The sequence below is a fragment of the Grus americana genome, chromosome 18, assembly GCF_028858705.1.
Source record: "Grus americana isolate bGruAme1 chromosome 18, bGruAme1.mat, whole genome shotgun sequence".
NCBI lineage: Eukaryota > Metazoa > Chordata > Aves > Gruiformes > Gruidae > Grus > Grus americana.
In genome coordinates this window covers 7,861,886-7,875,366 of record NC_072869.1, presented here as the reverse complement: position 1 = coordinate 7,875,366, position 13,481 = coordinate 7,861,886, and the positions used below count along the sequence as shown (strand labels likewise).

At 43.6% G+C, this 13,481-nt stretch overlaps 1 protein-coding gene across 1 annotated transcript in view; it reads right to left on the bottom strand.

Annotated features, from left to right (window-relative positions):
* Positions 1–12,641, bottom strand: part of GRB2 (growth factor receptor bound protein 2) — a 52,984-nt gene extending 40,343 nt beyond the window's left edge. Inside the window, exons 1-2 of the mRNA XM_054846566.1 lie at positions 12,471–12,641; positions 7,084–7,324 (exon numbers count right to left, since the gene is read on the bottom strand). Coding sequence (XP_054702541.1) covers positions 7,084–7,161 — 78 coding nt within the window. The 5' untranslated portion in view covers positions 7,162–7,324; positions 12,471–12,641. The remainder of the gene's footprint in view (positions 1–7,083; positions 7,325–12,470) is intronic.
* Positions 12,642–13,481: the final 840 nt, after the last annotated feature.

Genomic DNA, 13,481 nt, shown 5'->3' with positions numbered 1-13,481 from the left:
CTTGGTCACTTTTCTACCTAAACATTACATTCACAACTTCATCTCTCTGCCTAGCACCTATCCCCCCAGCACTGAAAGAAGGGAGCGAGGGCAGGGAGGGGAAGAAGGGAAATAGGCTTATCCTTTGCTATACATCTCGCTAATTAAGATGTCCAGAGTAGCCAGCTCAGACATTAATCCATCACACACCTTGTAACACAGAACTAAGCACAGGCTAAGTGTTCATCCAGAGTTCTGTGTAAGTTTTGTAAATCATGTTGAATCCCATAACATGGTTATCATTACTCCAGCTACCTGAAACTTAGCTTGGACATAGCTACAGAAGATACAGTCCCATATCTTCACTATACAGTGCAGACATACCCATAATCCTCTGCCCATTATGTGAATGGCTTTAAATGTGTTTTTTGGGGGGGATAAGGGTGTGTGTATGGATTTTTTTTAAATTTGTGTATGGTTCTAGAACTAGCTTTGATTTTTCAAACTTTTCAAGACCTACATAAATAAAATTATTAACAATTTAGCAAAAGTTTTAATTCAGAGGTAACTGGAAAGTTAAGTGTGGAAATCTGCCATCATCAGTATAATAGCCTTAAATTAAAACAACAGTTCAGTCTCACAGCAATTGTGAAAATGTCCTAATGTTATCATCATGTTTGGTAAATTACATTCCCTTTTTGGTCAATGTGAGGTTATAAGATTTTTGGATCCAGTGTTGTTAAGGGACTAATGCTTAATTTTCTTTCATTTCTGAAGAAACAGAATTAGTTTTGCCCAGTGCATTTTTTCCTGAGGTTTAGACTTCAGTTATTGATTCCTGGTATATAGCCACTGGCAACTTTAAAGCACAAGGGATTTTATCAAGGGGTCATACAGTTCACTGCTTATGTTAGCTTGAGCTGTACACAGACAGCTTGGATTCCTTATCTCCACTCGCTTAGCTGGATCCTTATTTATATAGTGAGAAATCAGAAAAGCCTGAATTTTGCTACAAACAGGATCCCTCCTCCTCCCCCAATTAGTAGCGTTCTGCAAAGAAACTGGAAAACTATAAATACCACATTTATGTTACTGTCAATCCTTTATACATGCCACTAAAAGTCATAATCCCTCTTTTCTTCCCCCCACTGTGATCAAGCTTTTACCATTTTCATTTAAAAAAAAAAACCCTAAAAGTTAGTCTGTTAACACCTAGGACATCCCTCAGAATAACAGATTTTATTGATCTGAATTTCTCAGACATTCCCTCATCAGATAGCTATCACACGAGTAATGTCACTGAACCAAAGAGGAGAAATGACATTTTTGTGTTGCCAGTAAATAAAAACAAAAGCGCATCACATTGGTTGTGGTTTGACATGCATGTTGAACAAAGCAGATAAATAATTTAGCAAGTCAAAGTTTGATTTGCTGATATGTCTACGCTAACACTTTTCAGAAGTCAGTCACATCAAAAGCTGGACCTTGCAGAGAAGCTGTAACAATAGCACTTCCATTAGATTGGCAAAAGGCAGCTGGAGCTTCAAATCGCATCATTTCCCCTGGCTATAAGAGAATGCAATACATGTTAAGTCAATATAATAAAATTAGCCGAGCTGACCACTAGCTTTAATCAGTGTCTCATTTGACATTCAAACTCCTGTAGGCTTCAGGTAGCACACAGCTCACAAGAGCTAATTTTTCTCTGCTTTCAGTGACAAGTTTAAATAATCATCACAAATAGCTACTGAACAAAAACAAAGATGCCATTTTTAAGGAGGAATGTGTTTACACCTTGCTTGCAAATACCACTTTACATCTTCAGTCTGGAATACTCCATATTTATGTCTTCTGCACAGAGACACCTTCAGCAATGCAATGTTGCTCTAAGCAGGTCCAAGCTCTTTTACAAATACAGAACACGAGTGTTTTCTTTTTTGGGTACACGCACTTTGTGGAGGTTAGGTAGATCCTTCCCACAACCCTTCGCCCTGAATGCCTAGAGAAGTTGGCTAAAAACACATCCCACCTTCAGATTACTATCATACATAAGAGGAACAGTATTTGAGAAGTTCATACTAAAAACATAGGCATTGAGTAGTTGGGTAGACCAGGAGAATGCAGCCTCTTATAGCAGCACCTTTTTGTAATACAGATCTCCAATCTGTATTACAGATCTCCATCTACCAGGATGCCAAATCAACTACATTTAAGATAACTGTCTTTATGAGCCTCTAATTTTCTGACAGTTTTGTCATCTTAGACTGCGATATCGATCACATATTGATGACAAATATCATCTTCATTCAAGGCCGCCAGCCAAGGAACATGACCTTAGTGCACCTTTACAAATCAACCGTCGCATACAACACAGTTGCCACTCACAGCTAAGTCACAGAATAGCGAAGGTTGGAAGGGCCTCTGGAAGTTCCCCAATCTACCCTCCTGCTCCAAACAACTCTAATTAGATGAGAGTGCTCAGGGACTTGTCTGGGTATTTCCAAGGATGGGGATTCCACAACTTCTCTGGACAACCTGTTCTAATATTTGACCTATTTCACTATAAAGCACACAGTCCTTGCAATTTGCCTCAATCAACTGTTTCTCACATATTAAAATCAAGACCACACTGAATCCATTCCCTTACAAAAAATAGAGAAAGTTGAAGGAAGGGAGAGGAAGGATGAGAGTGAAGGTAGTTTTCCTCTGTTTTGGGTGAAATTATTTGCATTACTCTTCAGCAAGCCATGAATTTCTGTTCTCTAGCACAGACACCACAACAAAACAGCCAATGCAGGTGAGGTCAAAGACAAGGGATGAACAAGACAAGGGAGGCCATGCTCCCCTTGCTTATCATATTCCTCCCTCTATTCAAAACTGTTTCACTGTATCCAGACACAGAAAAATGGTTTTCATGCAGGAACTGAAAATGCCATCTCAGCATCAACTGTTTGCAAACACTCAATCCTCTTAAAGGCTGACAGAAAGAAAGTAAGCCTGGTGCAAACAATCACGTGAACAGAACCTGTGGTGACTGTCAACTGTACGTTCAAAGCAGGAAACAGAAGTCTTGACTTCGCTGAATGCAATTGTCAAGCAATCAAAATCTTATCAAGAAATTCCTTCTTTTAGTATACAGGGAAACTGGTTTGTGTGTCACACAAAAGTGAAAACCCCCAAAATTAAAGATGATGAAGGCCCTCTATTTAAAACACCATCTGAATAATTTTACTCATGAAAACATTCTACAAGTGCTCCTGAATTAACTGACAACTACTGAGAACAGGAACTTTTTCAGTTCTACAGATCATCACTTTCCAGCTGTGCCTCAACTCTACGACAGGAGAAAGAGGAAATGGAGCAGTGGTCTATATTTTAAAAAACCAACCAATTCTAACATTCAAGTTATTCATGAATATGTTTTAGTGCTTCTGTATCAGAGTACCATGGTATTAACTGTACACTTCAGATTAGATGTAGGAGGAATAGAGAAAAGAAATGATGATGAAATGAGAGAAAGAATGATGGTTTTTCTTCCCTTCCTTCCCCCCCTCTGCCAAACCACCAGCAAGTATTAGCACACTTTAGGTCTGGATACTTGCCAGTTAGCACAAAGGCCAACAAAATCAGAAGCTGCTAGAAATACAATAGTTTTGGGGACGTAAAACCTGAATAACAAATATAGACAGAGACTGAAGTTAACTACTCCCAACTTCAATAAATACAGCAAGTGAAAGAGGAAAAGCCTGAAAAAGCATCATGAGAACTATGAACTATTCAAAGTGAAAAACAGTAAATCAAGATTTCAAGTAGGAATCCCTTGGTTTCCTTTCTGTACTTTTTTAAAGTAACAGGACAGGCTGTCTTCACACCCCCAAAAGGATGCCAATCAGCAACAAGCTTTTGTGAAGCAACCACCAGCACATGAAAAGAGCGGTGATCTTGAGAGCTGCAGCACTGTACTGTAATCAGAAGGCACAGAAGGAAGCAGCAACCTTTCCTTTCTCTGGAAAGGGCTCAGCAAGCAGCATTTAGCGTATTTAAAAATTTTAAAGGCCACTATCAGTTTGCATCTCCTGCATGGCAATACCACCCACTGCTATAGAACCAGTAGACAAAAGGGGAAGGGGATCCAGTGTACTGGCCAGGGTTACAAAAATCATAGAAGCAGCTTTACCATATAGTGCCCACAAAAGAAAAGGCCAAGCACTTTTCCTCTTCACTCAGCTGTTTCACAATTGCAAGCCAAAGGTCAACTATCTTCACTCACTTTTGGAAACCAGCCACAAGATTACTAACAACCAGCTTAATGGCTACAGTTCAAATGCTATTCAATCAAGTCCCGAATATGTGGGTATGCAGCAGTAATGGCACCATGACATCATAGACAAGTTATCTGCTGAAATCAGAGGGAGTCAGACAGCGTGCATCTTTGCCTTCTCTCACCACAAAGAAACATGAACTTTTAAGGAGTGGGAATTGAAGTGTTATAGATTTTGTTCTTTCCTTAGCATGGACAAGGCATGACATTTCTCTGTGAAACAACCCTTTGCCATCATCATATATGCCGTCAAACTAACTCAACCCTACGGAGGTGCATCAAGACAGGTGTCTAATAGCTAGATTTAAAGAAGCCTTCACAACACGTCAAGTTACGTGTGCATCTCAGCAAGGGATATCTAAAGAGCAAAGCATGCAGGTGCATTCAACATGTTACAAGTGTATTTCTCTTCCCAATTTCTTTGAGGGCAGCAGGATTGACCTGTTCAATAAGACAGATCACATGAGGCACATGAATGGGACACCCTGAGATTTCTCAGTCATGAGCAAAGTACTAACAAAACAGATCTGGCATGTTTGATGGAAATTAATTTCCACAACCTGAAATACATTTGAAATGAACCAGACTTTCGAAATGACAACATGCCCCAGAAGTTTGTCAGTTCGAGTAAAGTGAACTGTAACAATTGTAATTGTTGTTGGTTTATTTGACTGAAATTTGCCAGCTTTAGACAGTGAACCTTACCATGTTGCACAGAACTCATCTCAACTATGTCCTGAAGAAGGATTCCTGAAACTCTTGGAGTTTCCACTAACTTCAGTGATAATCTTGAGCAATTTACCATTTCTACGACTCACTTTACTCATCTGTGAAGTACAGATGTAAAATTTGTAAATGTTTTCAGAATAGGAGCTGAAAGGAAATACAGTTTCAAGACTGTTCATCAACGCTTTGAGGAAGTGTTCAGCCTAGGTTTTGTGTAAAGTAGGAAAATCCCTCTGTGTATTCTAGGAAAAATACAATGATTAATGCAGCGTAACAACATACATACCACCATGTTTCTATTAGCGACAAAATTTTTATCTATGGGATGACATCAAGTGGCTAGGACTCAAGAACATCTTGTTATCAGCCACTGTGCGTAGTTGTAAGAGTTTTAGTACAGACTAAACTTTCAAAAGTCTAAAAAGTTATTTTTCCTTCAATTCTTAGAGAAGAAAGTATTTTTAAATGAATGCAAATTTTAGAAGACATTTTTTCATGTACTTCAGCAAACTTCTATACCAAACTAAATGAAAATAAATGAGAAAACACTTTGAAATAAACTATATTTCATTATATTTATTTTTTCCTTCCTGCTTAGCATTTTCTACAAGCTTACTTCAGCTGTGCTCTACTGCAAATAATCTTTATTAAAGTTGAAGGCAGCTAGCAGTAACCAAAAATGGAAGAATACAGCTCAGGTTAAGAAAAATAAATGCAAGGTTATCACAGAAGACTTCTAAAATTCTGGAAGTCTCAAATGTTTAAAAACAGCAAAAGGAAATATTCTGGTAATTTAGGGCCAGGGATGTGTAGGATATATACAGATAGAATTATTTTAAAAGTTAACAATCCCAAAGCAGGATACGTTTTTGCAACCTTTATGTGTTGATGGCCACACAGTATTACTGCACTTTTAACACAGCCACAGTTACGCTATTGAAATATCAGCTACAAAAGATGCATATTAAGTTTACACATAGATGTTCTTTTTTCCACCTTATGTTAAAATAGTAGTTAAAATCAAGCCCTTCCCTGGCAAAAATTCTGAGCAGATGAGTAATCCCATTGAGGTCTGCAGGACTTGATTTGTCAGCATACACAAAGTTACAGTCTTACATCTGCAGGACAGGCACCTCTCAAAACAGTTTCTACTCAAATCATTTTAGAAAGAAGCAGCTTAAAAGACTTTCATGCTAAATACATCACTCTAGGAAGGTAAAGCCCATCTCACATATTTATGGAGAAATACTGACTGACTGAAACTCCATTAAAACATTCCGCAATATGTTGGAAGCAACAAAGCTCAGAGCTACACTTCACTGAGGCCAAATCACTATGGATTTTTATATATTAACACAACCCTCCAAATAAAATTTTGAGCTTGTTCTGTGTGTCCAGTTTTTTTAAATAATATTTTTCTAATTCATTTAATATAGCTAAGATAAAGCCTAAAAAGCCTTTGGTATATTGAAAGAACTATAGACCAAAATTCCTCTGATGCTCTCCAACATAAACTTACATCTGCACAGATCCATTAAATATTCAGCCACAAGCTTATCACTCGAGTTAATCAGGACTGAAGATAAAACTCAGCACCAATATTTGACAGCCTGATGCTAAAAGATTATCTACTGAGAAGCAATCTACTCACTGTTCTTTGATATTGGAATCCTTGGCAGGAGGCAAAGGAAAAGAATACCAAATTGATCTTGATTACGGGGTTTCCTCTCGTAGAAGGGAAATTCAGCATAGAGATTATCTTGTACTTCTGCTTATTTGCTACCATGTTTACGACTAAGTTTTCACACATTCCAATCTCAGAAGAGAGAAACGAGAGATTTTGGGATGCACGCTTAACACAGAAACAAAACAGCCTCTCCTGCTCTTAAAGAGGTCAGACTGGGATTGAGGAAATCTTGAGGTACCCTAAAAAAGGAGATGGCGTTCACATGGGACGCAAAAGAGGATCAGGTCTGAGGGACAGGAAGAGACTCACGAGAGAAGCTGAAAAGCTCAGGGCGAAAGAGGGAACTCCCGAGCCCTTACCCCCCACTTACCTTAAGGATATCCCCCCGTTTGAAGCTCAGCTCGTCATCCGCGGTGGCTTTGAAGTCGTACTTGGCGATGGCTTCCATGCTGGGGCTGCCGCGCACGGCGGTGCGGGCGGTGGGAAGGAAGCGCTCCCCGAAGCCTCCGCTCCTCCCGCGGCGGCTCCCGGCTCAGCCCTCCCGCGGCCCGGCTCCGTCCGAGACGCCGGCCCCGTCTCTCACATACAGGGAGGCCGGGGGACGATCCGCCCTAGGGGAGGGGGAGGAGGAGGAAGAGACGGGCCATTAGGGGAAGTGGCACGGATCGATGGCCGGGGCCGCGCCCAGAGCCGCTCCCTCCGCCCGGCGCGGCGCGGCCGCCGCTTCCTCCCGCCGCCGCTCGCCCAGGCCCGGCTCGTCCGAGTGACGCGTCCCGCGGCCAATGGCCGCCCCGACGGCCCCAGGGGCGGGAGGCGGCACCGCGGCCGGCACCGGCCCGCCGGGAGGAGCTTCCCGCCCCGCGGCAGCCGCCGGCCCTCGCCCCGGGGCGGCGGCAGCGCCCCGCTGCCCGCGGAGGAGCCGGGCAGGCAGGGCCCGCCGCCGGCGCCGCTTCACCGCCCCGCGCACGCTGCCTAGCCCCGGGAGGGCAGGTCCTCCCGTCTCCCGCCTGGCTGCGGGACCGCCTCTCACGGGATGCCTCCCGCTTCTCGCATTTTTAATTACACGGGCGGGAGGACACGGCGAGACAGCCCTACCGACGGGGCCGGGCCGAGCGGCAGGCCGCTGCCCGCGCTCAGCACTGCCAGGGCCGGACTCCCCGCTCACGGACACAAAACTGAACCCCATCGGCTCCAGCCCACGATGGAGAGAGGTGGCTGTGAAAGGGAAAGACCATTCTGGAGCTGCAGCTTGCACCAGTATATTTTTTTCCCCGTTCATATGGCTCATATCAATTTAAATACAGTAAGTTAGACAAAGCAGAGAATACTTCTGCGGGTCGTCTCTAACAGGACTTTCTTGGAATTTAAATGTCTATCAAAAAGTGGCCTAAAATAATATTACATAGAGCGAGCCCAAACTTTTATGTCTAACGTAAAAGTAACCGTCCTGAAATTCCAGCATCTTGAGCAGCAGAACGTGTTAAAAAATTTTCATAAGCACAGCATGAAAATCGGCAAGTTTGAGTTCAGTATCTCTTACGGGCTCAGAGAAGAAATGACATCAAACCTGGCAAAGCATACACAGGCACTCTTAAACCATTTAGAAGGCTTATATCTTGATCTCAGGTTAGAATAGGAAGGATTTAATCTGACTCCAGCTATATTTGATAGCAGAGAAAGTAAGGCATCAGGAAAAAGTCAAATAAGATAGCCTTTAAGTGAAAAAACCATCATGAATACCCCTCTGAAGAACCAGCAGAGAGCTGGTACTTGTCAATGACAATTCAAGACAGAAGAGATCTGACAAACACCAGTGAACCCACGCACCTGCTAATTCAGTCTCTGTGGTTATGGCCCAGAAAGAGCCCTCCTATATGCAAAGGCAGCAGATGGCAATAGTATTTTCTCATTTCAGAGAACAACCTGCCTTACATAAACACAGTTTAGCAATTAACATGCTGATATTCCACGAGTCCCACCTTTGCCCAACCTTCAGCTCCGCGTAAAGAATAACAAAGCTGGAGGCAAACACCAGAACTGAGATTTCACAGGAAACTGGCAGAATAAGAACTGGTATTTACAGGATCCACCTTGATCAAAAAAGACCAGCTTAGTGAAGTCCCCACGTGGACAGGGTTTGCTTTGGTACTCCTACACAGTATTACTGAAACATCAGTAAGACTGACAAAGCTGTCAACAGCCGTGAAGATTGCAACTGAACAATCTGCCTGTGCTACTGCAGCTATTGGAAATTAAATTTACTGGATCCAAGGTTTTAATTAAGCATGTTGGTCAAAGCAAGAAGCGTATCATCATAGCTACATTTTGATGATTCTAAAATACTTAATTTTAGTTTCAGTGCTGACAAAAAAGCATCTGTCTTTTTGACGTCAGTCTTCCACACCATACTAGCACGCTCATACAAACAGCAACAATAATTTTCCTTCGCCAGGAACATTTTCCCTTTGTCACCTCTACTGTGTTTGGTTCACCATCGCCTCATCTTGTTTTTTTTTTTTAAACTGTTGGTATTTATAATTTTCTGCTATTATAGCAATATTAAGGAGCAACATGCATGATTGCGTACGAAGCAATGGAAAATGCAAACATTTGTTCAAGCTTACTGTCTACACATCCTGTACCTTTCACGGTAAACACCATCAGTTTCTATTCCTCCTTCAAGGATAAATATTACTGGCAGCAATGTTTTGGTGTTCCAAACAGCATAATGCTACATTTGAAGATGCACATCATTATATGGGCATGCAAGCACCATCAGCTAAGGGAACACTGCTTGAAAACTCTAAGTTCCAAACCTAGAACGTAATAGCAAGTTGCACAACTTAAGGCTCAAGACACTTTTAAAGAAAGAAATTACTGCCAATGTTCCTTTCTTTAGGGTACACAAGTATTGCTACCTCGTACTGCATTAGCATCCAAGATTATTTTTTTTTTTAACCGAAGGAGTTAATACACAACTTTCTTAGAGAAACTGATGCAGCATTTCCAAGAACTATACTGGCATTTCCTTGAGCTTAGCAGTAATACAATATTGGGAAATTTTCCAGCACAATTCAAGACGAAAGAGATGCAATTTTCTTTAAACATGCATTCATATTACTAGCACCATTGGTATATACTGTCGGCATATAAAGGAGTGATGTTTCTAGGTAACGCTTCTAAGAACAGCTGCAGCGTAGAACAAACTTTAACCATCAGGACTTCAGGCAAAAGCATAGCTGAAGTTTAGGCACAAAAGTTACATGTAAGCTAGGGAAAACCTTTGAAAATATTAAATCAAGATACTTACACAGCAAATGCCAGAAAAAGTAAACAGAACATCAATTCCCTTAAAACCCCTTAGAAAGCATTTGCTGTTCACTGATCTTATTTAATAAGTACTTATACACAGTTAGTCCATAATTATTAAAATACAAACCCACTGCACAACAAGGGAAAAAATAAGCTTACTAGGGAAGTGGCTTGTGCTAGGTCTCTGCCCAGTGACAGCACAGCTGCAGGTATTTGCTTCAGGCAGTGAAACAGGACACGTTGCATATACTACAGTGTACCTCAGCTCCACAGACTTCAAATGGAATAAGATAGGTAAAAATGAAGTCAAAATATGAATACAATGAATACACATTACAAGAATTATCAGATGATCTTACTAGAGAAATGACTAAGATTTCTCAGAATATCAATGGGTTTTTCACCTCTTGCCTTACTGTGATTTGGGGCAAGATACTTCTGTTGCTCTTAAAAAACCTAGGAGGGTGAAGAGGAAGAAAAGGCAGTAGATGCAGCTAACAGTAAGCTCTTATTAGCAATACAGTGCTGCAGCTCAGGATGGAATATAAGTAATTATAAATACAAACTTCCCTGTTGTAGCCAACAGAAAACAATTCTTGTGATCTTTTCAACATATATTTCAAAAAACACACAGGCAAAGATAGGCTTTTTATACTGCTCTTACAAACAGCAATTTTCTAGCAAGTGAGAGCTTTCTCATTGTTCTCTTTCCACTGTTTTACTGTTCTTCTGGAAAGTGATATGGGCAGGAATAGAAGAACAGACAGTTTAGAAAAGTCAAAGTGAGGGAAGAAAGAAGATACATTCAGTGGAAGATTTTGGAAAGCATCAGATCCTAAGCTTCATCAGCTGTTAGAGGACAAAACATTACTGAGGGTGGTGAAAAGAACAATGTGTGGATACATCATCTGGAAGACATGCAGAAATGTTAAGTGTCAGGCTCTAGACAAAAGAATAGAAAGAAAAAATCATAAGGGCAGAGCACTAATTCAAATTAGCCAAATAAGGAAGTATATAACAAAATAAATGAATGAGGTAAAATTTAATTTATCTAGAGCATTCGGGTCATAAGTGATACTCATGATCTACTAGCTTAATACGTTTCAACTTCCTTAAGCATGTCTTGTCAGAGGACAAGTCAAGATATGACTTACAAAACTAAACTACAGCACAAAGCACAGATAATATTTATCAGATCAAATAATTTTATCAGGTAACAGAAAATTTCATCTCTGCCAAAATTTATTATTGCCACTTTTTTTTTCTTATTTTAAACTGTGTAGAGCAGCCTTAAATATTACAAGCTTGCCTGGTATTATGAAATACTTAAAACACTACATGACTTCATCATCATAAGAGATTATAATAATTGAAAGGCCTTTTTTGGCACAAATGCTCAATATCCAAAGTTTGCCCAGAAGTGGATTACAAATAACACTGTGTTTGAAGATTAACAGTCTGTGACCCTTCAAATTTTGGCCCTTGACCACAGGCATTTAATAACTTTTTAAAACAAGGAATGAACTTCCCTAAACATTATGTTTATCTATGGATTGCTCTCCCAGTTATTAACTGTGCTACAGAATATTTTTCTGTTTAGGTTATAGAAGAGATGTCTGAGTCAGATGTTGTGGGAGTTAACAAGACTACAACCTTGTCTTCTACAGATTACTTGAAACTGTATTGGCATGTTAAACCTTATCCCACAAAACTAACACCGAATCTCGAGCAGGAAGTTCAGAAGAGCAAGAAGAGACTAAGAGAAAAATGTGTCTCTATCATAGCAACTCACATTTGAAGCACGACCCAAAAGCTCTTCAGAGAAAGACAGACATGGATGTTAATCTGCCTACAGGGTATTCACAACCTGTTAACCTTTGGAAGTGGCCTGAAGTTACAGAACTCTTCTGAGGAATATTAAAAATAAACCCCAAGAACTACTACCAGCCAACACTCCACAGCCGTACGGCAAAGAGGAAAGTGACCCAAGACTAAAACGCGCCCGGGGAACCCGAGCACGGAGAGCTGCCCCTGGCAGGGAACCTCGCCAGCAGATAACGCCGCTACAGCCCAGGACCTCACTCCAATCCCCACCCGCCCCGCGGCACAGCCCGCACCCCCAAGAAGGGCCCAGCGCCCCAGGTAGGTCGGGGCCCGCCGGGACGCAGGCCCAAGCCCCGGGGCGGAGGGACAGCGCTGAGGCGACTCCTGCGGAGCACAGTGGGGAGAGGCGGAACACCCCAGGGGCCCAGGCCGCGGCATCGGGGGACGCCCGCCGCCGGGGCTCAGCGCGTCCTCCCCGCCACGGCAAGGCCCGCGCGGGGCAGGGGAAGCCAGTCCCCGCCGGGAAGGGCCTTCCCCACGCCGCACCGGGGCGGAGGGCTGGGGGAGGGGGGGGGGTCGGCGGCCCGCCGCCCGCCCTCCGTACACACCCCCTTGACTCACCGCGCAGCACTGGGGGGGGGGGGGGCGCCGCCCCGCCCGAGGGTCCTCGCCGCCTGCCCAGCCCCACGCGGCCCGGCCCGGCCGCCCCGCCAGCGCCGCCTCGGCTGCCGCTACGGCCCCGTCCCGCGGACCCCCCCGCCCGCCGCGCCGCCGCCGCCGCCGCCTGCTCCGCAGCCGCTGTTCCCGCAGCAACTCTCGCGAGAGCGGCCCTGTCAGCCGCCCTCCGCGATCGCGCCCCGCCCCGCCAACCGCGGGAGCAGCGCCTGCGCGCTCACCCGCCCCAGGCGGAGGGCGGACGCTCTCCGCGCATGCGCATCGTCAGCCAGGAGGGACGCTCGGTGCCCGGCCCGGGTGTTGGGCTGCCCGGCCCGCAGCCGTCCGAGGCCAGCCCGTCCCGGGCACGGCGCCCCAGGACCCCGCCGCGGGATTTGTGTAGAAGCGAGCGGGGAGGAGAGGCGAGAGGCAGCAGCCGAGGTACCGAGCCCTCCCGAACATCGCATCAATACGGGCCGTGCAATATCAGGACTGCATCAGTTCCCCGGGGGAGGCGGCCATGAGTACAGGTTGCTGGAGGTGAAACCACCAGGGTTAGTGCAGAGTATTTGCCTAATTGATCCGTGCCTCCACTTGTCTGTAAGACAGGGCAGTCTACCACACCATTGAGCTAGCAAGGAGAAATTAATTTAGAAGCTAGCTGTAACTTCCAGGGAAAACTCCACACCAGTGTTAAAGCCGAGCTTGGCCACACAGTGTTTAAGCTGGCACTGAACCCTGAGAGCAAAGAATACAGCTGGTAGAGCCATTACTCAACAACTACCATTCCTTCCAAGCACTGATTAAGGTACCCATGCTGTAGGAAAAACACACAACAGCGTGATCACACATTGCAATTAAAATATGCACAGAGGGCAAAATTCAGGTTGCACAGGCGACTAATTCCAGGGTTTAACTACATGACCCTCCTAACATTCTTCTAGCTTGAAAAGACACTAATTACAGCATACAGTATAA